At 42.1% G+C, this 25456-nt stretch overlaps 1 protein-coding gene across 11 annotated transcripts in view; it reads left to right on the plus strand.

Annotated features, from left to right (window-relative positions):
* The first annotated feature begins 3291 nt into the window (after positions 1 to 3291).
* si:ch211-234p6.5 (pleckstrin homology domain-containing family A member 4) overlaps positions 3292 to 25456 on the plus strand; it is a 39649-nt gene continuing 17484 nt past the window's right edge. For 4 of the 11 annotated variants that reach the window (XM_036946524.1, XM_036946526.1, XM_036946519.1 and 1 more), the window contains exon 1: positions 22874 to 23225. In XM_036946524.1, the coding sequence (XP_036802419.1) occupies positions 23185 to 23225 (41 nt within the window). In that variant the 5' untranslated portion in view covers positions 22874 to 23184. Of the gene's footprint in view, positions 3442 to 22872; positions 23226 to 24805; positions 24931 to 24977; positions 25030 to 25456 lie in introns of those variants that run through there. The other 7 variants (XM_036946528.1, XM_036946529.1, XM_036946518.1 and 4 more) reach the window with 5 other exon arrangements.

Raw genomic sequence — 25456 nt, forward strand, 5'->3', positions numbered from 1 at the left:
TATGTAAACAGGCAAGTACTAGCTATGTAAACAGGCAAGTACTAGCTATGTAAACAGGCAAGTACTAGCTATGTAAACAGGCAAGTACTAGCTAAGTAAACAGATAAGTACTAGCTATGTAAACAGGTAAGTACTAGCTAAGTAAACAGATAAGTACTAGCTATGTAAACAGATAAGTACTAGCTATGTAAACAGATAAGTACTAGCTATGTAAACAGATAAGTACTAGCTTTGTAAACAGGTAAGTACTAGCTATGTAAACAGGCAAGTACTAGCTATGTAAACAGGCAAGTACTAGCTATGTAAACAGGCAAGTACTAGCTATGTAAACAGGCTGTCACGCCCTGGTCTTAGTATTTTGTGTTTTCTTTATTATTTTGGCCAGGCCAGGGTGTGACATGGGTTATTTATGTGGTGTGTTTTGTCTTGGGGTTTTTGTAGGTATTGGGATTGTGGTATAGTGGGGTTGTTTAGAAAAGTCTATGGTTGCCTGAAGTGGTTCTCAATCAGAGGCAGGTGTTTATCGTTGTCTCTGATTGGGAACCATATTTAGGCAGCCATATTCTTTGAGTGTTTCGTGGGTGATTGTTCCTGTCTCTGTTTGCACCAGAGAGGCTGTTTAGGTTTTTCACGGTTATTGGTTTTGTTAGTCTATTCATGTATAGTTTCTTCATTAAAGAACCATGAATAGAAACCACGCTGCATTTTGGTCCGCCTCTCCTTCACCTCAAGAAAACCGTAACACAGGCAAGTACTAGCTATGTAAACAGGCAAGTACTAGCTATGTAAACAGGCAAGTACTAGCTATGTAAACAGGCAAGTACTAGCTAAAAATGTGTACCTACACTGTACAAATGCGTACCTACACTGTAATTACTCTACACCTGACTCCCTATCTACTGAGCAAGAGCAATGGTACATAGTTGGTGTTGTATGGACATTGGCTTTCCAATCCTCTGTCAAGACAACAGCCTCATCTACTGTTAAGACGATGTATAACAACTTTGCAGGACAAGGATTATATCATTAGGCTGGGTGCTGGATCGGGTCTTCATATCAGGGGAATGGCTCCTTTTGCTGGTCTATGGTTTTCCGTAAATGGACCCCAGGTTCACCTCCAATCAAAAAGGAACGCGTAGCTGAATGTCACATGTGATTCTTCTTCCTCCTCAGCCACTGCTGCTAATCAAAGGGAAATTCAATAAATGGATTTAGTCTTTTACCTTTAAAGTTCTCCCGAGTGGCACAGCGGTCTAAGACATGGCATCTCAATGCTAGAGGCGTCACTACAGACCTGGTTTGATTCCAGGCTGTATCAAAACCGTCCGTGAATGGGAGTCCCATAGGGCGGCGCACAATTGGTCCAGCGTCTTCTGGGTTAGGCCTTGGCCAGGACAGGCCGTCATTGTAAATAAGAATTTGCTCTTAACTGACTTGCCGAGTTAAATAAAGCTTAAATAAAAATGTTTATCTCATATTTTTTAGCATGTATCAAACCCAAAACTTTTAATCCATAGCAGAGTGCTAATTCCATAGCAGAGTGCTAAAGCATTTTAAATTGTAAATCTGAACGAATTCTCTAGAATCCATACCCCCGAATGGGTAGAGGTGAGCAATGTAACTTTGGGACATCGTTCTTTTGGGCATTGATGTCCAGTATTATGCAAGGTATTCCAAACATACACTACCGTTCAAAAGTTTGGGGTCACTTAGAAATGTCCTTGTTTTTGAAAGAAAATCACATTTTTCATCCATTAAAATAGCATCAAATTGATCAGAAATACAGTGTAGACATTAATGTTGTAAATGACTATTGTAGCTGGAAACGGGCTGATTTTTAATGGAATATCTACATAGGTGTACAGAGGCCCATTATCAGCAACCATCACTCCTGTGTTCCAATGGCACGTTGTGTTAGCCAATCCAAGTTTATCATTTTAAAAGGCTAATTGATCATTAGAAGACCCTTTTGCAATTACCTTAGCACAGCTGAAAACTGTTGTCCTGATGATGGAAGCAATAAAACTGGTCTTCTTTAGACTAGTTGAGTATCTGGAGCATCAGCATTTGTGGGTTCGATTACAGGCTCAAAATGGCCAGAAACAAAAAACTTTCTTCTGAAACTCGTCAGTCTATTCTTGTTCTGAGAAATGAAGGTTGTTCAATGCGAGAAATTGCCAAGAAACTGAAGATCTCGTACAACGCTGTGATACTACTCCCTTCACAGAACAGCGTAAACTGTCTCTAACCAGAATAGAAAGAGGAGTGGGAGGCCCTTGTGCACAACTGAGCAAGAGGACAAGTACATTAGTGTCTAGTTTGAGAAACAGACACCTCACAAGTCCTCAACTGGCAGCATCATGAAATAGTACCCGCAAAACACCAGTCTCAACGTCAACAGTGAAGAGGCGACTCGGGGATGCTGGCCTTCTAGGCAGAGTTGCGAAGAAAAAGCCATATCTCAGACTGGCCAATAAAAAGAAAAGTTTAAGATGGGCAAAAGAACAGACACTGGACAGAGGAACTCTGCCTAGAAGGCCAGCATCCCAACATTTCTAAGTGACCCCAAACTTTTCAACGGTAGTTCTTGTGTCCTCCCGACTATTTGAAATATTGCAGTTTGTGGTAAGATTTCCTGACATTATCACTACGTGCACGTACAGTAAACATTTGCGAACTATAGGGATTATCACAGAAGTCTACTTTTCCCCTTTCTGCTACAGGCAACTGTTTAGGGACATTACATAGGTAAGTAGTTAAGCAGCTATCCATCAAAGAGACTGATTTGGATGGTGATGTACTGTCTAGTTGTACAATGTTAAAAGGGAAGGATTGCAAATGGCAGGAAGAGGACTGATTGCCTTCCTTTGCTTTGGTCACTATGGATATCTCGGGGCTCCTGAGGGGCACAGTGGTATAAGGCACAGCATCTCAGTACTAGAAGCGTCACTACTGTCATGCCCTGACCTGAGTATTCTTTGTTTTCTTTATATATTTTGGTTAGGTCAGGGTGTGACATGGGTGATGTATGTGTTTGTACTGTCAAGGGGTTTTGTAGGTTTATGGGGTTGTTTACCATCTAGGTGTTTATGTATGTCTATGGTTGCCTAGATTGGTTCTCAATTAGAGGCAGCTGTTTATCGTTGTCTCTGATTGGGAACCATATTTAGGCAGCCATGTTCTTTGGGTATTTCGTGGGTTATTATCTATGTCTAGTTGCCTGTGTCTGCACATTTAGATTATATAGTGTCACGTTCGTTTGTTGTTTTGTAAGTTTGTTTCAGTGTTCTTTCTTCATTAAATATAGAACATGTATTCATATCACGCTGCGCATTGGTCTCCTCACTACAATGATCGTGACAACTACAGACACTCTGGTTCGATTCCTGGCTGTATTACAACCTTTCATTGATTGAGAGTCCTATAGGGCGGTACACAATTGTAAGTAAGAATTTGTTTTTAATAAATCTTCTTATGGCTGGGGGCAGTATTGAGTAGCTTAGATGAATAAGGTGCCCAGATGAAACTGCCTGCTACTCAGGCCCAGTTGCTAATATATGCATAGTAGATATTAGTAGATTTGGATAGAAAACACTCTGAAGTTTCTAAAACTGTTTGAATGATGTCTGTGAGTATAACAGGCAGGCAAAAACCTGAGAAAAAAATCCAACCAAGAAGTGGGAAATCTGAGGTTTGTAGTTTTTCAACTCTTTGCCTATCGAATATACAGTGTCTATGGGGTCACATTGCACTTCCTAAGGCTTCCACTAGATGTCAACAGTCTTTAAAACCTTGTTTGATGCTTCTACTGTGAAGGAGGGGGGAATGGGAGCTGAATGAGTCAGAGGACTGCCAGAGTGCCATGAGCTGACCACGCGCGTTCACGTGAGTTAGATTGCGTTCCATTGCATTTCTGAAGACAAAGGAATTATCCGGTTGGAACATTATTGAAGATTTATGTTTTTTTAAAAATCCTAAAGATTGATTCTATACATCATGTTTCTACGGACTGTAACGGAACTTTTTGACTTTTCGTCTGGACCTAGTGATCGCGCCTCATGAATTTGGATTATTGGGCTAAACGCGCTAACAAAAAGGAGGTATTTGGACATAAATTATGGACTTTATCAAACAAATCAAACATTTATTGTGGAACTGGGATTCCTGGGAGTGCTTTCTGATGAAGATCATCAAAGGTTAGTGATTAATTTTATCTCTATTTCTGCTTTTTGTGACTCCTCTTTGGCTGGAAAAATGGCTGTGTTTTTCTGTGACTAGGTACTCGCCTAACATAATCGTTTGGTGTGCTTTTGTCGTAAAGCCTTTTTGAAATCGGAGATCGGTTTATCTTTAAGGAATTTAGGAATTTTAATTCCAGATTTCTGTTGTTTTGAATTTGATGCCCTGCACTTTCACTGACTGTCATATCGATCCCGTTAGCGGGATCTAAGCCATAAGAAGTTTTTAACTGACTTGCCTAGTTAAATAAAGATTCATTAAAAAAAATCTGTAGACATCTGGGGTAATGACTCTGAGGTCAAAGGGCACTAACTGTTGGATGCTAAACAAAGCAGCAGTTTGTATATCAGGATTTTTTGTGTTGCACTGGGCTTGCAAAATTGACCAATCCACACACTATTTATTGCGTTAATAAAGACACCCTCCGGTCTCCTTTTCACCTCATTTAACACCTACTTAACAAAAGGCACATCTCAATAGGCGGTTCTCTATTATTCCATCAGCAAGTGGGAGGCCGATGACATCACATCAGACCTACTCCTTGATTGCCCTAAGCCTTGAATGCCCTACTCCTTGATTGCCCTACTCCTTGAATTCCCCACTCCAAAACTGTGTAAGCCAACTGAGCTAAATCCTGAGCATTTGCTTGGGGAGCTAATGCAAGTCAGGTTACTCATCCTTCGTGTATGGTCCGTTCCCCGAACCACCTCCGTCAGACCAGGCAAGCAGCCAGACACTGTCTGTTCACTAGGAGGAATATTAGATTTGGTAAGTGTTCCTGTTTTTTCTCCTCTTATCGTGGCCTAAAAATACACTCCCTGTTCATGTGTTATTGTATGATAATACCACTGTTCCGGCAGCATCAGTAGTGGTCAGGCTGAAAGGCTCCACTCTTGCTCATTTGACCCTCCCTTCCCTGTCTTGGTCATGATGTCAAGGCAGCAGGTAGCCTAGTGGTTAGAGTTTAGGGCCAGTTACCAAGAGGTTGCTAGATCAAATCCCTGAGCTGAGAAGGTAAACATCTGTCTTTCTACCCCTGAACAAGGCAGCTAACCCATTGTTCCTAGGCTGTCTTTGTAAATAAGAATTTGTTCTTTAACTCCCTTTTTTTAAAACCACACACTTTTTCTCACAACTGAAAGCAAAATAATAGTGTCATATTCCCTTGTTTTAACTCTCTTAAACATCAATTTCCCCGGGTGCCCTTTATTACAATGTATTATAATAGAAGGCTCTGGACTCTCCTATGCCTCTCACGAACCTCTCTCTGGAAGGAAATTCTACTTGATAGTATGGGAACCATGAAGTCTAAACTGGATGTTGAGACAGCATTCATTGTATAATGGAACAGTGCAGTAAAACACCAACTCGATACAATGACAGTGATATTACAAGAGTAACAAGGGTCAACCAAGTGCACGGTTAAACTAGAAAGACTCAAAACACCATTGTGTAGTGAAACCATGAAAAGTAGTTCACCTAAGCTGAGATCTGTGGTTTGGAGGGTGTTTGAACATAAACCCAATGTTTACTGAACTAAAATATAAACACAACAATTTCAACGATTTTACTAAGTTACAGTTCATAAAAGGAAATCAGTCAATTAAAATAAATTCATTCTAATGTTAGGTTCCTCCTAATGCAAGACAATGCTAGACCTCATGTGGCTGGAGTGTGTCAGCAGTTCCTGCAAGAGGAAGGCATTGATGCTATGGACTGGCCTGCCCGTTCCCCAGACCTGAATCCAATTGAGCACATCTGGGACATCATGTCTCGCTCCATCCACCAACGCCACGTTGCACCACAGACTGTCCAGGAGTTGGCGGATGCTTTAGTCCAGGTCTGGGAGGAGATCCCTCAGGAGACCATCTGCCACATCAGGAGCATGCCCAGGCGTTATAGGGAGGTCATACAGGCACGTGGAGGCCACACACACTACTGAGCCTCATTTAGACTTGTTTTAAGGACATGACATCAAAGTTGGATCAGCCTGTAGTGTGGTTTTCCACTTTAATTTTGAGTGTGACTCCAAATCCAGACCTCCATGGGTTGATAAATTTGATATCCATTGATAATTTTTGTGTGGTTTTTGTTGTCAGCACATTCAACTATGTAAAGAAAAAAGTATTTAATAAGAATATTTAAATCATTCAGATCTAGGATGTGTTATTTTAGTGTTCCCTTTATTTTTTTTGAGCAGTGTATTTCAAAACGCTATGGGAGTACTCTGAAATATCGGAAGAGGTTCTTAATCGTAATACTGGTGTTTTAAAGAGAATCTTGTGAAAACCATTTGTTTCAGTGGATGTATAAGGCAGGATCAAAACACGAAAAACTCATTCAGATATGTCTTAATTTCTTGTTCTTTTTTTTACACTTTTGGATTTTGTGTGTATTGTTATTGTATTGCTGGATATGGCTGCACTGATGGGGCTTGAAACATAATCCTGTGTTAACATCTGTACAACTGTGTACACAACCGCTAAACCTTGATTTGATGTTTTGGCAGACTGTGTCTCATACAATCAAATGGTTTTGAAATGCCAATGGTTATAACGTAAATATTGATTTATGATGATTTTTGTACTTTTCCTAGGGTAGACAATGGTATTTATTATAGGCTACAGTTGCCAGGCCCATTGTGAGATGATAAATTATGTTACAATCAAAATGTTTAGGGCTACTGTATATGTATATACATATATGTATATGTAAGTTATAACAGGGGTAACAAGTATAAAAGTTGGCTGGGATGTGTGAAGGTGCGTGCGAACCTGGGTCTCCTGCTTGCCAAAACACTGATTTAGTCCACCTAGCCAATCTTCAGGATGAAATTACTGTGCTGAACAATCCTTGTTGCATTCAGCGCATTAGGCCCGATTCAGACTTGAGATAAGTAGACTTAACATGGGTTCAATAAAACATGGATTTAAATGGGAATGGAAACGCTTTAGCAAGTAAATCTAAGCAAACAGATCTATTCAATCCTAACACTAAACATCTCTATACTTAGTATTTTGATCATCGACAAGGTTTAAGTTGGACTCCCAAGTGGTGCAGCGGTCTAAGGCACTGCATCTCAGTGCTAGAGGCGTCACTACAGACCCTGGTTTGATTCCTGGCTGTATCACAACCGGCTGGTGATTGGGAGTCATAGGACGGCGCACAATTGGCCCAGCGTCGTTAGGGTTTGGCCGGGTTAGGCTGTCATTGTAAATGAATTTGTTCTTAACTGACGTGCCTGGTTAAATATATAAAATAATAATTTGAGCAATTCATTTTGCCATAGTAATGACTGATGCCAGTGCGTCACTGGCAGGAATCATCCAATTGTCTGTGGTATGGAGTTTTCGCGCGGAGAGTGAATCGAAGTAAGTGAGGTTAGGTACCAGACAACGAAGATAGCACCAGGCTGTATGAATTGTCTCCGAAAAAATCCCCTGGTAAGCTACCATCGGCTGCCCAAGGACCCACCACAACTTGTGGCTCCATGTCCTGAAGAGGAAGGATGTGCCAGCTCGAGCTACAGGATGTGCAGACAGCACTTTGCGGAGGCAGACTTCGCGATGAAGGGCACTTTTGATGTGGCAACCGGGAGTTTCCTTATGGAAAAGAGTCATAGGCCTACATTGAAGCCCTCTGCTTGCACATCCGTTTTACATTTTGAGGGTTATAGTGTAGGGGTTACCGACCAACCATCATCAACATCGCTGACTTCTGAGTCAAGCAAAACGGATAAAGGCGGCTGATAAATGGCATATATTATTAAAAGTCTACGTTTGACTCTGCCAACTAGCTGTCCAGTGTAGTTACCATTCCTTTCCAATAGATGGAAGCCAAAGCTAATTGAAGTCACTACTCTAGTGACAGGGACACAGGATTAGTGCAGGTTGAAAGTAGTTTTATCTTCAAAGCAAGATTATCTGGTTACACTTGAACCTGTTGTTATAGTGGACAAGCTAACTAATACTATTTTTACATAAGGCGCAGGCATTAGGTCTATGTCTTGAGAAAAAGTACAGCAAGCTAGATTTACTAAATTAACTGGTTTTATTCAAACTCAAACCCTATGAAAAAGCCTTTGCGTCTGGGTGTGCGCGCCTTATGGAAGAAATGACAAACGCAGGGATGAGACGCCACACACCTTGTCCAATTCTCCCTTGTGCCCATAGGGCAAACTGATAAACTGCCAGGCTACAGTATATGCTCTGCAAACAAAATCATAAGAAAAGTTAGTCTGATACCGAAAATAAATCACTATGTATTTATAACGAGCACGCCCCATTATTGGTTAGAATGAGATTTCATGAATCATGACGCTGTCTGCGATTCAAACTCCAGTCGTCTAATCTAAAGGTAATTGTGTTACCATCACGCCAAATAGAGCTGTTGATAAACATCATTAAAGGATACTGATTATGTATATTGAGCTCCTACCCACTACTGATATTAACCTTAAACGATTTATAATCAAGCAAAAGGTCACAAATATTTGAACTGGCATATCGGCTGCTGATTGGTCGAGTAAGCTCCTCTGCCAGGAAGTCCTTCATAAGGATTAGTGACACGTCCAATAAATAAATTGCCATCTAGACAGATTGACAGGAACCTCTGACTGGATGTAATACAGCCACCATCTGCCGGGATTTTGTGCTGTATCACCACCATCTCTCTAAAACACACACTCATACTCTAGCCATTATCTGGCATTACTCCCACACCAATTTGTGTTTGGCTAGGCCGACCCTCTAGCTGATGTGTTTCTGTGTTGTTACTCCTATGAGAATAAAACTCTTTGATCTGGGGAATTGATCGGCTCAAACATGAACGACTTCAGTAGGTTTATTGGCTCCCCAACTCACAGGATTTCATTCTCTGTAATAAACTCATTCTCAGACTCGGAGCTACTCTGTAAATTCAGCAGTTTTTGGGAGTTCAAAAATGTTCTCTCCTGCCAGTGATGCAAATATAGCAATTTACAGTTACAGTTAGCTGCCTAGTGTTTCTATTCCTCTTTAAGGTTACATTTTTTTTAAAAATCCATGTTAAATCATCTCAAATCTCATCTTAATTTTTTTCGGACAGATTAGAAGCAGGAGAAAGTGGGAAATAAAGAAGCAGGAATTAAACCTAGGGCTGTTACGGTGACCATATTACGACACCGCCGGTCACGAGTCATGATGGCAGTCAAATTCCATGTGACCGACTAGTCACGGTAATTAGGCTTCTCCAAGCTCTGATGCTGATGATGGTCATTAGTAGCCTACCAAACTTGCTAACTGCCTGGTACTCTGCACTCTATTGTCCCTCTAATCACTCTGACATCAATGCAAATGTATTCAAAAATCGAATCAAACACTTGAGCTCATGTTGCACAACATTTCTATAGGCTATACAATTGAGTGAGAAAAAAGAGTGATGGCCTTGTCATGACTCTATCTCCTGGGTGAGGATCATGGGTGCCAGATTAGCCCAAACCCCTCTCTCCCATAGGAGAGGGGGAAGTTGGTCCGGTTTTATGACTTAACAACCGGATCGTAAATACCTTGCAGAAACTCTCCCTTTGGCTCTGCAGTATGGAGTAAAACATCCTTTGCGTGTAGAGAGAGACTCTTGCTAAAAACTCCAACATCAAATTATTGGACTTTGGAACATTAGTTTTGAAATCCAAACATTTGGAATGGTCAGGGGGTATTTAAAGAACAATCCTGTCAAAAGTTTATTATTTTGTAATATCAATAACTAAATAACTACATGTATCTCTGAATCTCACATTCTAGTTATCAGGTTTGCATCTAATTGTTGTATGAAATAATTTATTAGGTATAAGAATACATTTGAAAATATAACAATGTGATTTTAGCCTTCTGAATGAGATAATTGTTTTTCATATAGACTTTTGCTCTGTCAGTAACCACGCCCAAGTGGGCACAGAAATTGAGTCACTGTGATGGAACTGCCCTCCAAGGCGAGTGTTTTTAAAAGGAATCGCTGAAGAATGAACATTAGACCAAAACATGCCGGGTTGCTGCCGGTGTGTAAAGTGTTCCTAGCTGTACCCTGAATAATCAACCATTGAGACCAGTCTACGTGACAAATGGTTTAAAACTACAAGACCAAAAATGGTAAGACCCTCAACTCTCAACGAGTGAAGAAGTTGAAGACAAGACTACACATTCACAGTCTGCAGCTGTATATGTAAAATAATCTAGGAAACTTGACCAGACATTGTGACCTCTGGTGGACAAACCAGAGTCTTACATCCCTCAAACTAATCGCCAAAGACAGACGAGTGGTTTCAACAGAGAGACGACAGAGAAAGACATCTAAGTGTAAATGTATGTTGCATTTCTAAATCCGAATGAGCGGTTGTTAGGGTGCTAAATATCCATATTTATGATGAGCGTATTTTCCAAATGAATGTATGATAAGTCCACCCTCTTTGTCTCTCCCGCTCTTTCTTTCCCCCACCCCGTTTCATTGTGTAATCAAACTGTCATGTTTTTGTTGTCCACTAGGGACTTCTCATTGCCCTATGTTAGTAATCAATAATCTATACAGTGTGTGTGTGTTTATTTAGTTAGTTAGTAAATAAATAATTAAGCCAATCTGTGTATCTCTGTATTATTACTTAGGCTAGTGTTTCTGCAGATTCACAAAGTCCACAACATGAAGCTGATGAGGTAATAACACATTAATAAGTGACTTATCTATAGATGTGAATATATCTAATAAGAGTTTAATTCGGGAGATAGTAACTTGTTAAATAAATTTTCCCGTGGTGCCCCAAGTTACTAATGAGTTAATTGTGACACGATTAATTGAATCATGTGATAATTAAACACAGTTAATTGATTTGATAAAATAACAGTCCTCACATTAATGATAGTCACGTCTAGGCAGCCTCTATTAAAAAAAGGATGATCTCATCAGCTTTCTATAGACTATGCCTACTATATTTATTTATCAACCTTCCTAATATTAAGTACATTCATTATAGCCTACCTGGCTGGCATGAAAATGAACCACGGGAAAGGCGTTCTCCATTCACAATTTAAGTGCATAGATGACATGTTTTTTCATGCTGCCCGTTCTGAGATGGGTGCATGATAATGGTCCATTCCAAATCAAAACAAATTTCACAAATGTATTATTTAGTATATGTAAAGACAAGATTAAATCATGAATATTGTGATAGTTGACAATATTAGCCTGAATGATATGTTTACGTTTAAGGCAAACAGTGCATGCTTTTTTGGGGGGGGGACTTTTTCAAATCATAGTTACACAGCTCATGTAACCTACCCCATAGGCCTATATGTTTTGATAAGGTTTGTATCACAACTAAAGTGTCCAAATAACTTCTTAAAATGAAGCACATCCATCCACTTTACAAGGGGTTTAGAGCCCAACTGACAATATATACCCAGCGCTGTTAAGTTCAAGTTTAGGGAAGATCCTTTTCACCATAAAAATGCAGCTTTGTAATAAAAGCATTACATGCATAATCACATTTGTGGTCACTTTTGAGAATGGTGTTTTACTGCTAATGGAACATTTGCGCTTCTAGCCTACTGCCGTGTGCACATTGCTGTGCCTATAATGGGAAGAAATAGCCTACAGTAATAGTTTATCAATATTTTAAGCTAAACATTCTCATCTGTTGTGTCAGGCTCATTGCTTTAAAAAGGTTTATTGATGCCAGTGGTTGTATTAACTTGGGATCTATCGTATCCCACAACTGTCCCAGACTATGTTAGGAATATTTAATTCTCGCACAGAATACGTCAACTTTTGCACTATGGGGGATAGTAAATTGACATAGGCTTGTGCTTTTGGTGTTTATTAGGGCTACTCATCTTGTTGGCTGACGAAAAGTAAACGTGGACAGTTCGAATGGTGTAAAGTACTTAAGTAAAAATACTTAGTTGTTTTTTTTAGGGGTTTTGTACTTTATTATTTACACTTTTGACAACTTTTACTTTACTACATTCCTAAAGAAAATAATGTACATTTTACTACATACATTTCCCCTGACACCCAAAAGTAATCGTTACACTTTGAATGCTTAGCAAACAAGAGCATGGTCCAATTCATGCACATATCAAGAGAACATCCCTGGTACTGATAGTATATTTTTGCAGTTACATTTACTTTTGATACTTAAGTATATTTAAAACTAAATACTTTCACTCAAGCAGTATTTTACTGGGTGACTTTCACTTTTACTTGAGTCATTTCTATTAAGGTATCTTTACTTTTACTCAAGTATGGCAACTGGGTACTTTTTCCACCACTAGACAGTTCTTCCAATATCTTCAGTATGCACCTCGGAATTAGATAAGGACACGTGCAGTTGCGTCCCCCGATGTCTCTGTCTTCACTTGTAGCCTTGAGAAACACTCAATCACGTGACTGAGAGACATGGGAGTGAGAGGCAAGGAGTGGGGAGAAAGGAATTATAATGATAAAATTCAGCCCAAGGGCATTACGGCTACTGGTCGCAAAAGGAATGTTTTTTTTAGAGGGATTATTTGGCCTCATAAAGGATATGCAGCCTGGAAATTCGAGGCATTTTCAAGTGCTTGTCAATAATATAAATTAATGCCATGGAATTCGAAGCAAATCTTGTTTGCTAAATTAACTAGTGTAGCCCACAGCCATCAGGGCCTAACATAAGGATAACTCAGAGTACGCGATTCTGTTCTTCTGAAATAGACTACATTTTCTTCATGTTTTTTAGACCTGTCAAAAACAAATAATGGATTTATTGTGATGGTGTAGAATATTTTACATGGATCTATTAGACTTTTTAAAATAATGTTCCCAAGGTCTGCGTCAGTGGCTTGTAGGCTATGCGTGGTAGACAGGAGACGCTAAATGTGATTATGTAAATTCAGCCGTGAGACTGGCAGTTATTTGCTTGACAATCGCCACCTAACAAAATTTCATGACCACCACAGCCATAATTTAACTCCCAACTTTTGGGGCAGTAAGATGGCAAATTTATTTAGAAATGTACCTACTCAACCACACAGCCATGTGAGGAATTTGGGCCCCATATCAGAAGACAAATATGAGATTAAAGGATAAATGTGACTTTCAAACATTTTGCTGCCATATTGTTCAGAATTCCCCCAGTCTGGGCATGGAGGTGGAAAAAGGGCATTGGTATCAGGTGTGCCCTCTTGCAAACTCTATAGTCAAGAATAAAAACAGGCACGTTTGCGGGCGACTCCCCTGTATTTAGGTCCTTCACCAACTAAGACAGGAAAGAGCTCATCAAACACCCAAGTGAAACTCTAAAGCCAAAAAGTTTGTGTCAATAACAATGTAAATACAAATTGCCATTACATTGAAGAAGGAAACAGAAGAGGAATTTAGTCGACAAGAACGTTTGTTTTGTGTAACATTTTGGCTGCTAATGGTCAATGATAATCCAAATCAAACAGCCATTTTGAATAATTGATCAATTTTCTTGATGTTACATGTAGTTGTAAATTGGCACAATGTCAATGTTTGCACCTTTCGTGCACTTGTTTTTTATGCAAATGAAGGCCTGTTTTTCAGTTCATACTGCTGGTTTGTTAGCCTTCTAGTTTTATGAGCTTGATATAGTGTTCAATGATTGCCCCACATACTAGAGTCCATGACCAAAAGTATGTGGACACCCGCTTGTTGAATATCTCATTCCAAAATCATGGGCATTAATATGGAGTTGGTCCCCCCTTTGCGGCTACAACAGCTTCCACTCTTCTGGGAAGGCTTTCCACTAAATGTAGGAACATTGCTGCAGGGACATGCTTCCATTCAGCCACAGTCTGCATTCCAATTCATCCCAAAGGTGTTTGAGGGGGTTGAGGTCAGGGCTCTGTGCAGGCCAGTCAAGTTCTTCCACACCGACCTAGACAAACCATATCTGTATGGACCTCACTTTGTGCACAGGGGTATTATCATGCTGAAACAGGGCCTTACCCAAACTGTTGCCACAAAGTTGGAAGCACAGACTCGTCAAAAAAATTTCATTGCATGCTGTACCGTTAAGATTTCCCTTCACTGGAACTAAGGGGCCTAGCCTGAACCATGAAACGCTACCTGCCCCAATGCACTATGCAGCGTTCTCCTGGCATCCGCCAAACCCAGATTCGTCCGTCGGACTGCCAGATGGTGAAGTGTGATTCATCACGCCAGAGAACGTGTTTCCACTGCTCCAGAGTCCAATGGTGGTGAGCTTTACACCACTCCAGCTGACGCTTGGCATTGCACATGGTGATATTAGGCTTGTGTGCAGCTGCTCGGCCATGGAAACTAATTTAATGATGCTGCCGACAAACAGTTCTTGTGCTGACGTTGCTTCCAGAGGCAGTTTGGAACTCGGTAGGGAGTGTTGCAACTGAGGACAGATAATGTTTACACGCTGCGCGTTTCAGCACTCGACGATCCCATTCTGTGAGCTTGTGTTGCCTATCACTTCGCGTCTGAGCCGTTGTTGCTCCTAGACGTTTCCACTTCACAATAACAGCACTTACAGTTGACCGGGGCAGCTCTAGCAGGGCTTTTTCCACATTTTGTGGATTTAATGGATTCAATGGATTCAATAAAAATGTTTCCTCATCTCCACACAATACCCCATAATGACAAAGCAAAAACAGGTTTTTAGAAACACCTTATTTACATAAGTATTCAGACCCTTTGCTCTGAGACTCGAAATTGAGCTCAGATGCATCCTGTTTCCATTGACCATCCTTGAGATGTTTCTACAACTTGATTGGAGTCCACCTGTGGTAAATTAAATTGATTGGACAGGATTTGGAAAGGCACACACCTGTCTATAGAAGGTCCCACAGTTGACACTGCATGTCAGAGCAAAAACCACGCCATCAGGTCAAAGGAATTGTCCGTAGAGCTCCGACAGAATTGTGACGAGGCACAGATCTGGGGAAGGGTCATTGAAGGTCCCCAAGAACACAGTGGCCTCCATCATACTTAAATGGGAAAATGTTGGAACCACCAAGACTCTTCTTAGTCCTTTGACTCATACAATCACGTATTTGTGATCATTGTTGAGTGGTCCCTGCAGCGTATGATCTCAAATACGTGATTGGAACAGTATCAACAGAACGTACGACACAACAAACGGGTCTAAACACCATCGTTTTCTGAACAGCATCTAAATATTTTTTGTGTACTGATGGAAAATAAAGGTCTTAAACTTTATTCCTCAATTTGACCTTTTATTGTAAAATAAAAGGTCAAAGATAAATGCAAACTTCATCATCCAAGCTTCACACGGAACACATCCACAGCCAAACTCATTCCATAAACCAGTCTAAATAATAGGTTGCGCTGACAACAAACAAAACATAAGTTAGCAATGTAACAGCTAGACTAGTTCACAATGTACCACATCTGGTGAGCACAAGAGACTAATGTAATGCTGTTTAGAAAATAAACGAGTGTCAGCTAAGCTAACAGCAGCTAAATTCTTTATAACGGCAGCCATGGTGGTTTACATTTGACAAGCAAAAACTCCCTAATCCCAGAATGCAATTCACTATAAAAACAGATGACTGCGCTCATTGCCTGAAAAATATTAACTTAATTTAGCCACTTTCCAGCATATTACAAATCATTGATGTACTTGTTACAGTGTATACAAAAACCGGAGCACATGACTTGACAAGTCGTTTACCGTTTTTGACAATCACAAAGCAAATAAAATGTTTTCACCTCACAGATCATCATATCAAATACAAGCCTTCTCTTGTTCTTTTGTATTTTGAATTCATTAAATCATTATGGATACATACCACGCTGCATTTTGGGCCAATCCTTGCTACTCCTTGTCAGAAGAGGAGGACGAAAACCCTTACAGAAACACCCAACACCAAAGGACCAAGCAGGGTGGTAACGGGCAGCAGCAGCGATCTCTGGACTCCTGGTCATGGGAGGAGATTCTGGACGGTAAGGGACCCTGGGCACAGGCTGGGGAATATCACCGCCCCTAGGCAGAGCTGGAGGCAGCTAAAGCTGAGAGGCGGTGGTATGAGGAGGCAGCACTGCAGCACGGCTGGAAGCCCGAGAGGCAGCCCCAAAAATGTATTGGAGGAGGCACACGGGGATAGTTGGGAAGTCATGTAGGAGACCTGCGCCAACTCCCCATGCTTACAGTGGAGAGAGAGGGACCGGGCAGGCACAGTGTTATGCCGTGAGGCGCACGGTGTCCCCGGTGCGCGTACATAGCTCGGCCGGGCTAGAGTGGGCATCGAGCCAAGTGCCATGAAGCCGGCTCAGCGCATCTGGTTTCCAGTGCGTCTCCTCGGGCCGGGGTACATGGCACCAGCCTTACGCATGGTGTCCCCGGTTCGCCAGCACAGCCCAGTGCGGGCTATTCCAACTCGCCGCACTGGCCTGGCTACGGGGAGCATTCAACAAGGTAAGGTTGGGCAGGCTCGGTGCTCGCACCAGCCCTCCGGTGGCAGCCCCCCGCACCAGGCTGTCTCTCCGTCTCCTCCCTACAGGTGCTCCCGCCTGTCCAGTGCTGCAAGAGCCTTCCTCCTGCCCAGTGCTGCCGGAGTCTCCCGCCTGTCCGGCGCTGTCGGAGCATCCCGCCTGTCCGGCACTGCGGGAGACGCTGCCGGAGTCTCCCACCTGTCCGGCGCTGCCGGAGTCTCCCGCCACTCTGGCGCTGCCGGAGTCTCCCACCTTTCCTACGCTGCCGGAGTCCCCGCCACTCTGGCGCTGCCGGAGTCGTCCTTCACTCCACCGCTGCCGGAGTCGTCCTTCACGCCGGCGCTGCCGGAGTCTCCCGCCTTTCCGCTGCTGCCGGAGTCTCCCGCCTGTCTGGCACTGCCGGAATCTCCTGTCCATTCGGGACCCATTGCTAGGGTCCCCAGTCCGAGGTCGGCGGCGAGGGTTGCCGCTCGAAAGAGGCCACGGAGGCGGTTGAGGAGGCAGACAAAGACTATGGTGGAGTGGGGTCCACGTCCAGCGCCAGAGCCGCCACCGCGGACAGACACCCACCCAGACCCTCCCCTATAGGTTCCGGTTTTGCGGCCAGAGTCTGCACCATTGGTGGGGGTACTGTCACGTTCTGACCTTAGTTCCTTTGTTATGTCTTTGTTTTAGTATGGTCAGGGCGTGAGTTGGGTGGGTTGTCTATGTTCCGTTTTCTATGTTGTGTTTTTGCGTTTGGCCTGGTATGGTTCTCAATCAGAGGCAGGTGTTGTTAGTTGTCTCTGATTGAGAATCATACTTAGGTAGCCTTTTCCCACTTGTGTTTCGTGGGTGTTTATTTTTCCGTTTCACCATTCGAGACTGCTTCGGTTTACATTTTTGATTCTCTTGTTCTTTTGTATTTTGTATTCATTAAATCATTAAATCATTATGGATACATACCACGCTGCATTTTGGTCCGATCCTTGCTACTCCTCGTCAGAAGAGGAGGACGAAAACCCTTACAAACGCGATATACAGAAAATAAGCCACTTACTTTGATAGGAACGCACACATGTCCAAAGTCCAATTTGTAAGTCAAACAACCACGAAGGCAATGCGAGCGCCAGCCAGAAAATGTGCTGTCAGAAAACGTTTGTGCAAGGCCTGTTCTGACCAGAGATGCACAATGTCTTCATCCTTGATCTGGGGAAACACTTGGGAAGTGCTTGGGCTCACATTGAAGAGAGAAGTTTGTCCGCTCAGTAAAGCCCCAAACATAAATTGTCCACAAGAGTGAAATGGGCTACGTCATATGCAAATTAACGAGGAGGTGGAACACACCTCAATCCAAACTGTTGTTAGAAAATAAAACTAGTTAGAAAATAATTAGAAATTGACAGGTTGAAACAGCCTATTGATAATTTGCAGGCAGCGCGCCTTGGTTTGAGGGCTGCGCAGATAACTGTCGTGTTAAGTAACAATCACATTTTGGAACAGTGAGAGCATTCCGACGTCACGCGCATGAGAAAACTCACGCAGGGGCAATGGTTAGAGATATTTGAAACTCGCACGTGAAAAGGCTAGAGCTGGCCGCCCAGCCAAACTGAGCAATCGGGGGAGAAGGGCCTTGGTCAGCAAGGTGACCAAGAACCCGATGATCACTCTGATAGAGCTCCAGAGTTCCTCTGCGGAGATGGGAGAAACTTCCAGAAGGACAACCATCTCTGTAGCACTCCACAAATCAGGCCTTTATGGTAGAGTGGCCAGACGGAAGCCAATCCTCAGTAAAAGGCACATGACAGCCCGCCTGGAGTGTTCTGATGAAACCAAGATTGAACTCTTTGGCCTGAATGCCAATCGTCACGTCTGGAGGAAACCTGGCATCATCCCTACAGTGAAGCATGGTGGTAGCAGCATCATGCTGTGGGGATGTTTTTCAGAAGCAGGCACTGTGACACTAGTCAGGATCAAGGGAAAGCAGTACGGATCAAAGTACAGAGAGATCCTTTATGAAAACCTGTTCCAGAGTGCTCAGGACCTCAGACTGGGGAGAAGGTTCACCTTCCAACGGGACAACGACCCTAAGAACATAGCCAAGACAACGCAGGAGTGGCTTCGGGACAAGTCTCTGAATGTTGTTGAGTGGCCCAGTCAGAGCACAAACTTTAACCCGATCAAACATCTCTGGAGAGACCGGAAAATAGCTGACAGAGCAAGAGAGGATCTGTAGAGAATAATGGGAGAAACTCTCCAAATACAGGTGTGCCAAGCTTGTAGCGTCATACCCAAGAAGATTCTAGGCTGTAATCGCTGCCAAAGGTGCTTCATCAAAGTACTGAGTAAAGGGTCTGAATACTTCCACGTATGTAAATGTGATATTTCAGTTGTAAATTTATTTTTGACATCTAAAAAAACTTTTTTTTTGCGTTGTCATTATGGGGTATGGTGTGTAGATTGACGAGGGGAAAAAACAATTTAATCCATTTTAGAATAAGGCTGTAACGTAACAAAATGTGGAAAAAGTCAAGGGGTCTGAATACTTTCTGAATGCACTGTATAGTGTAAATGTTACAGCAAATAGCCACTGCCAATTTAGTCTGCTCTAGCCTACCACACCACATGTTATTGAATTGCACTTTTGACATTCATGCATATGCATTTGTCATACTGCTATTGATATATTTAATTATTGTACATATTCATATGGCAATTTATTAATATTAAAGCAGCTCATAACTTAATTATATAATAATAGTCATTTTTGTCTCCCTTCAGAAAAACATAGATGCTAATTAACCCACATGCTGGCCAATCCTAACCAAAGATGATCAAGACAAGGATGACAGACTAATGCCAACTGAACTGTCAACTGTCAATCATATCATTGAACTGTACTGTGATTCAATCAATCATCAGTCAATCAAATGTATTTATTTATAAAGCCCTTTTTACACCAGCCGATGTCACAAAGTGCTGTACGGAAACCCAGCCTAAAACCCCAAACAGCAAGCAATGCGGATGTAGAAGCATGGTGGCTAGGAAAAACTCCATAGAAAGGTAGGAACCTAGGAAGAAACCTAGAGAGGAACCAGGCTCTGAGGGGTGGCCAGTGTAACCAGGAGGAGAGGCCTCATTTTGGGCTCCTGAGTGGCGCAGCGGTCTAAGGCACTGCATCTCAGTACTAGAGGCATCACTACATACCGTGGTTCAATTCCAGGCTGTATCGCAACAGGCCGTGATTTGCAGTCCCATACAGCGGCGCACAATTGGCCCAGCGTTGTCCGGGTTAGGGTTTGGCCGGTGTAGGCCATCATTGTAAATAAGAATTTATTCTTAACTGACTTGCCTAGTTAAATAAAAGTTTAGAAAAGAAAATGTAAAGCAGTAAATTCATCAGGCTTAAGCCATGTTTCAGTCAGGCCAATCACATCAAGATTATGATCAGTTCATTGACTATAACTGCCTTGGAAGTGAGCGATTTAACATTAAGTAGCCCTATTTTGAGATGTGAGATATCACAATCTCTTTCAATAATGACAGGAATGGAGGAGGTCTTTATTCCAGTGAGATTGCTAAAGCGAGCGCCGCCATGTTTAGTTTTGCCCAACCGAGATCGAGGCACAGACAATGTCTCAATGGGGGATAGCTGAGCTGACTCCACTAAACTGGCAGAACAGCCTGCTGCCTGGTCTGCACCCTATCTCATTGTGGAGCTAGAGGAGTAAGAGCCCTGTCTATGTTCATAGATAAGATGAGAGCACCCCTCCAGCTAGGAATTAGTCCGTCACTCATCAGCAGGCCAGGCTGGGTCCTGTTTGTGGGTGAGTCTCAGAAAGCGGGCCAGTTATCTACAAATTCTATCTTCTATCTTTATCTTTGGGATGGACAGAAAACAGTTTTCAACCAGCGATTGAGTTGTGAGACTGCTGTATAGCTCATCACTCCCCCTAACTGGGAGGGGGTCAGAGACAATTACTCGATGCCGACACATCTTTGTAGCTGATTTATAAGCTGAAGCTATGTTGCGCTTGGTGACCTCTGACTGTTTCATCCTAACATCGTTGGTGCCGACGTGGATAACAATATCCCTATACTCTCTACACTCGCCAGTTTTAGCCTCAGCCAGCAGCATCGCCCTGACCCTGGTAAACAGTGTATGATCGCTGGATGATTCGTTTTAAGTCTAATACTGCAGGTAATGGAGTCGCCAATGACTAGGGTTTTCAATTTGTCAGAGCTAATGGTGGAAGGCTTCGGCGCTCAAACCCCGTAATGGGAGTAACGGGAGGAGTAGAGACAAGAGAAGACTTGGCTTCTAACTACGACTCGTTGCTTAATGGGGAGAACCTGTTGAAAGTTTCTATCGGTTGAATGAGCGAGCATTCCTACAGCATTTCCCTCCCGAAGCCATGAGAAAGTTGTCCGGCTGCTGGGACCGTGCAAGGGGATTTATACTACTATCCGTACTTACTGGTGGCACAGACGCTGTTCCATCCTTTCCTACACTTACATTACCCTTGCCTAACGATTGCGTCTGAAGCTGGGCTTGCAGCGCGGCTGTCCTCACCATTAGGCGATAGTCCTGTATATTATGAGTACAGCGACGGCAATTAGAAGGCATCATGTTCATGTTACTACTTTGCTTTGGCTGGTGGAGGTCCTGTGGAACCACGTCCAGATAAAGCGCCAAGGGTGAAAAAGTTGAATGAAAAAAAGTAAAGTGAGGGAAAAATTCAAATATAAAACAACTATTAAAAATGTAAAAGTAAAAAAAAGGCAAGTTGGCAAAGTAGCAACAAACCGCACGGAAACAAGTCCGGAAGTTGTGCATCTGAACAACATCTGAACAACCTTCCGTGCATCGCATTGAACTCCAGGCATTGAACTCCGGGCTGAATGTTTGTACACGTTTTTTAAGAGTGCTACTGCTAACATTAGCAGTCATTGCCTGTATTTTTTTCCCCCAATGAATGTGAAATGTAATGCCATATTAAGGGTGGCAGGTAGCCTAGCAGTTAGGAGCCGGCTAGGTGAAACATCTGTATATGTGCCCTTGAGCAAGGCACGCAACCCTAATTTCTCCAGGGTCGCTGTCAATAATGGTTGATCCCTGGCCATGAACCCACTCTCCGGGGGTGTCTCAGGGGGAAGTGGGATATGCAACAACAAAAAAGTCAAATTCACGCTTGTACATGTGTGAAATAGGACAAATGTAAGCACCCACCTAATTATTATTATGTGCCTAGATTTTGAATAATATGAATATGATAAATGCCTTACAGATTTTTGAACCGTCTGACTTTATCAATATAAAAATGGGAAAGCCCAGTTAATGTTTTGTTGTCATTTGATCATTTGCAAAGAAAATATAAATTATTTGAAAAAGTCATGTCTTGAAAAAGTGATTTTGTATTCATTCATTATTATGCTGGACAAAAGTATAATTTGTGTTTTTACAAAACTATATTTTCTCGTATCCTTTGTTTGAACATAATATTGTACATTTGAGCTTCTGTAATGACCAATGAGAAGTTTAACAGCACACAATATAAGAGCTTACAGTATTTACAGTATTTGCTTACAGTATTACTATACTTACAGTATTTACAGTATTTGCTTACAGTATTACTATACTTACAGTATTTACAGTATTCGCTTACAGTATTACTATACTTACAGTATTTACAGTATTTGCTTACAGTATTACTATACTTACAGTATTTACAGTATTTGCTTACAGTATTACAATACTTACAGTATTTGCAAACTCCAGAAGAAGGAGGTAAAAGGTAAAAATCTGTCCTTCTGCCCCTGAACAAGGCTCTTAACCCACTGTTCCCTGGTAGGCCATCATTGTAAATAAGAATGTGTTCTTTACTAACTTGCCTAGTTAAAATAAAGGTTAAATAAAATGTTTCAAAAAAATAGTGGTGTTACAACACACCATGTCATGTTTCAGAACACCTTGGTGGCAGCTCAGTTGCCACTAGTTTTACTGTTACAAAACACTTCATTGTAACAGTGTGCACATCAGTGTCCCCAGTTCCTTAGCACAAACCTAGATTCTGATCAACTGGGGAATAGCAATAAAATGTCACTGAGGGCAGAGAGGAAGAAAGAGAGAGAACAGCTGTTTAAAAAAAATGCCTAAGTCACAATCCCACACTCAGCGAAAGAGAGAGACTGCCAAGGGCAGGGAGGGAGGGAGGAAAGGAAGGAGGGAGGGAGGAAGAGGGAGCACACAGAGAGCCCACTGTTAGAAGGAAGAAAGGCAGATTGAGTGTCAATGGACAGCGTAGGTAGATTGCCGAACAAATTGTGCAGATAAACCCAGCACAGAAGAACATTTGGGATAGAGATAGAAAGAGAGATTACCACATGAGGATATTGAAGTACAGTAGAGTAGGATAGTGTTGTGACTGAAGGGGCAACAGGCGATTGTGATAGCCAGGACAGAGCAGCCAACCCTGGGAAGATGCTGTGAGGACTCAGGACTAGAGCCAAGTAATGGAGGTTGAGACAGCCAGCAGGCAGACACGATTGGTCAGGTACAGCAATATGGCATCTTTATGATTCATTGAGAAATTAATATGAGATGGTATGTTGAGAACTCTTTTGAGTCTTAATTTGACCAACAATAAAAAAAAAACAGACTGGTCATATTTAATTCGGTTCAATTTCAAAAGCAGTTGTACGGTGTTTCTTTACTATAAAAAAAACAACTAAATTACAAACTTAAAATGTACCCAAATGAACTTTTATTATTATTAATTAACATATTGATATTTTGATCAAAAGTCACAGTGCACAATTCATTGTGGGAAATGAGTAGTTGTAATATCGATAGATAAATGACAAACAGTCGATTTAGACAGATAACACCTGTCCTTATTTATAGTGTTGACGAAACAGGTCCTCGGGATTTTTACCATTTTCTCAGTAAATCAAGTGATTGTTATGTTATGTTATATTCTGGTTGATCTACAATGCCCTTATTGTATTGATATTGTGTTACAATACGTCTCCTACTTGTATTTTCATAAAGTAACTCATACTCTGTATGAATTCCAAGTAAGGTCATCTGTGTTTTGAAATGTTATATTCTGTTCATGACCCATTGTTTGTGGTTGAAATTTGTGACCATGGTACCAAACTTATTTTGAGCTAAGCTGAAAAACACTTTATATGTAACAATTGTGTTTTGCCATAAACTAGTTTGTTTGATAGGCTTCAGAGTCATACTACGTTATGCTGCCGTCCAAAGCCATTTGTTCCCCCCCCCCCCCCTCTCATTACCGGTAATAAGGTCATTATAAGATCTTCATAAATCAAGAGGGTCATCACTAGTGTGTTGAGTGTTGAAGGTCACGATTTTCAGACTTTGGTGAACACTGTCAGCATACAAGTGTCTCCGTTAGTGAGATATTGTGTTTAGATGGGAAAGAGATGATTTCCTTGTGTGATTTATTCAACATAATCGTTGTCGGCATTCTCATGATGCTCCCGGCTCCTTGAGCGCAAGGCCCACAAAGCCCACTCTGTGTGGCACACAAACACTCTGTTTGTCTTCGCTAGCGCTCTTTAGCATTTTCCGTTTCTGTTCCCCAAGCTAGCAAGCGACCCCCACCAGGTCAGAAGGAGATTCTCCAAATATTTCACCACACCCACATAAACCCTGGTTGGCAAGGGCCAACATCCCCTGACAATGGCTTCTTGTTGTCTTCTCTCACTCTACGTCTCGCTTATTTTCCAGTTTGTTGATAGTCGCGTAGATGAATAATGTTACCGTTCGGAATAACTGGGGTCTCCCACGACTGCGGCTATGGAACTTTCTAGCTAGGAACAGGATTCAGTAACAGTGACATAACAAAACGTACACAAAACGGACGGATTTCCAATGACTTCCTGCTTCCTTGTCTTCAACATGTTACCCCATCCCCCATGTCCACCCTTTTCTTATATTCCCCTTTCCTGTCCTCCTCAGCAGTGCAGTCTAGTGCTGCCGTCTTGCGCTCCCCCCGCATGTCTCGCATACCATCTTTGCTTTCTGCGCCATATTGATTTTCACACACTACCCAGAACCCCACCTGCTACCATGGCTAAGCAGCTGTCACCTGTCAGTTTCGCCATGGGGCGGCAGGGCCTGTGAGGGCTCAGAATAGAACCCTGTGAGAGAGAGTTGGGGGAAAGGGTTGGGCAAGTACACTACGGTACCCCCCCCCCATAAGGAACGGATAGCGGATAACAGTTCTGGTATGGATATGTGCTTGTTACATGTCACATTTTGTACTTGGTAGCAAATTACATTGTTTTTTTGATGGGAATTCATTTGTGGGAGTAACACACTGTTTGGTTTGTATAGTTGTTTAGTTGTATGCAGTAGTGTGTTGGTAATGTTGGTTGTGTCTGGTGAGGCAAGGCCTGTTGAGTACACTCGTTGTTATTGAGAATCAAGTTTAGGCCTACTTATCGCCATTGACTGTTGCTGTTGATTTGATACTTACCAGTGTTTGTGCTTGCTTGGTGTCTTCTGGTTGGTATTGCCACTGTCAGTTCTTCATAGAAAAGCTGTGTAGTACAAACCATTATGGGCCTCTTGCTGTTATGATCACAGTTTGCCTTTTTTTAGGTAGTGAAGAGAACCACATGTACATGTATTGACTATGTAAAATTAGGCATCAACCGTATCATTCTTTCATGGCAAATCTTTCATACGGACACTGAAGTGCATAAAATTGTTAATCAATGTTTACCTTCCTAATCTCCTCTCCTGTCCCTC

The sequence above is a fragment of the Oncorhynchus mykiss genome, chromosome 16 (assembly GCF_013265735.2).
Source record: "Oncorhynchus mykiss isolate Arlee chromosome 16, USDA_OmykA_1.1, whole genome shotgun sequence".
Classification (NCBI taxonomy): domain Eukaryota; kingdom Metazoa; phylum Chordata; class Actinopteri; order Salmoniformes; family Salmonidae; genus Oncorhynchus; species Oncorhynchus mykiss.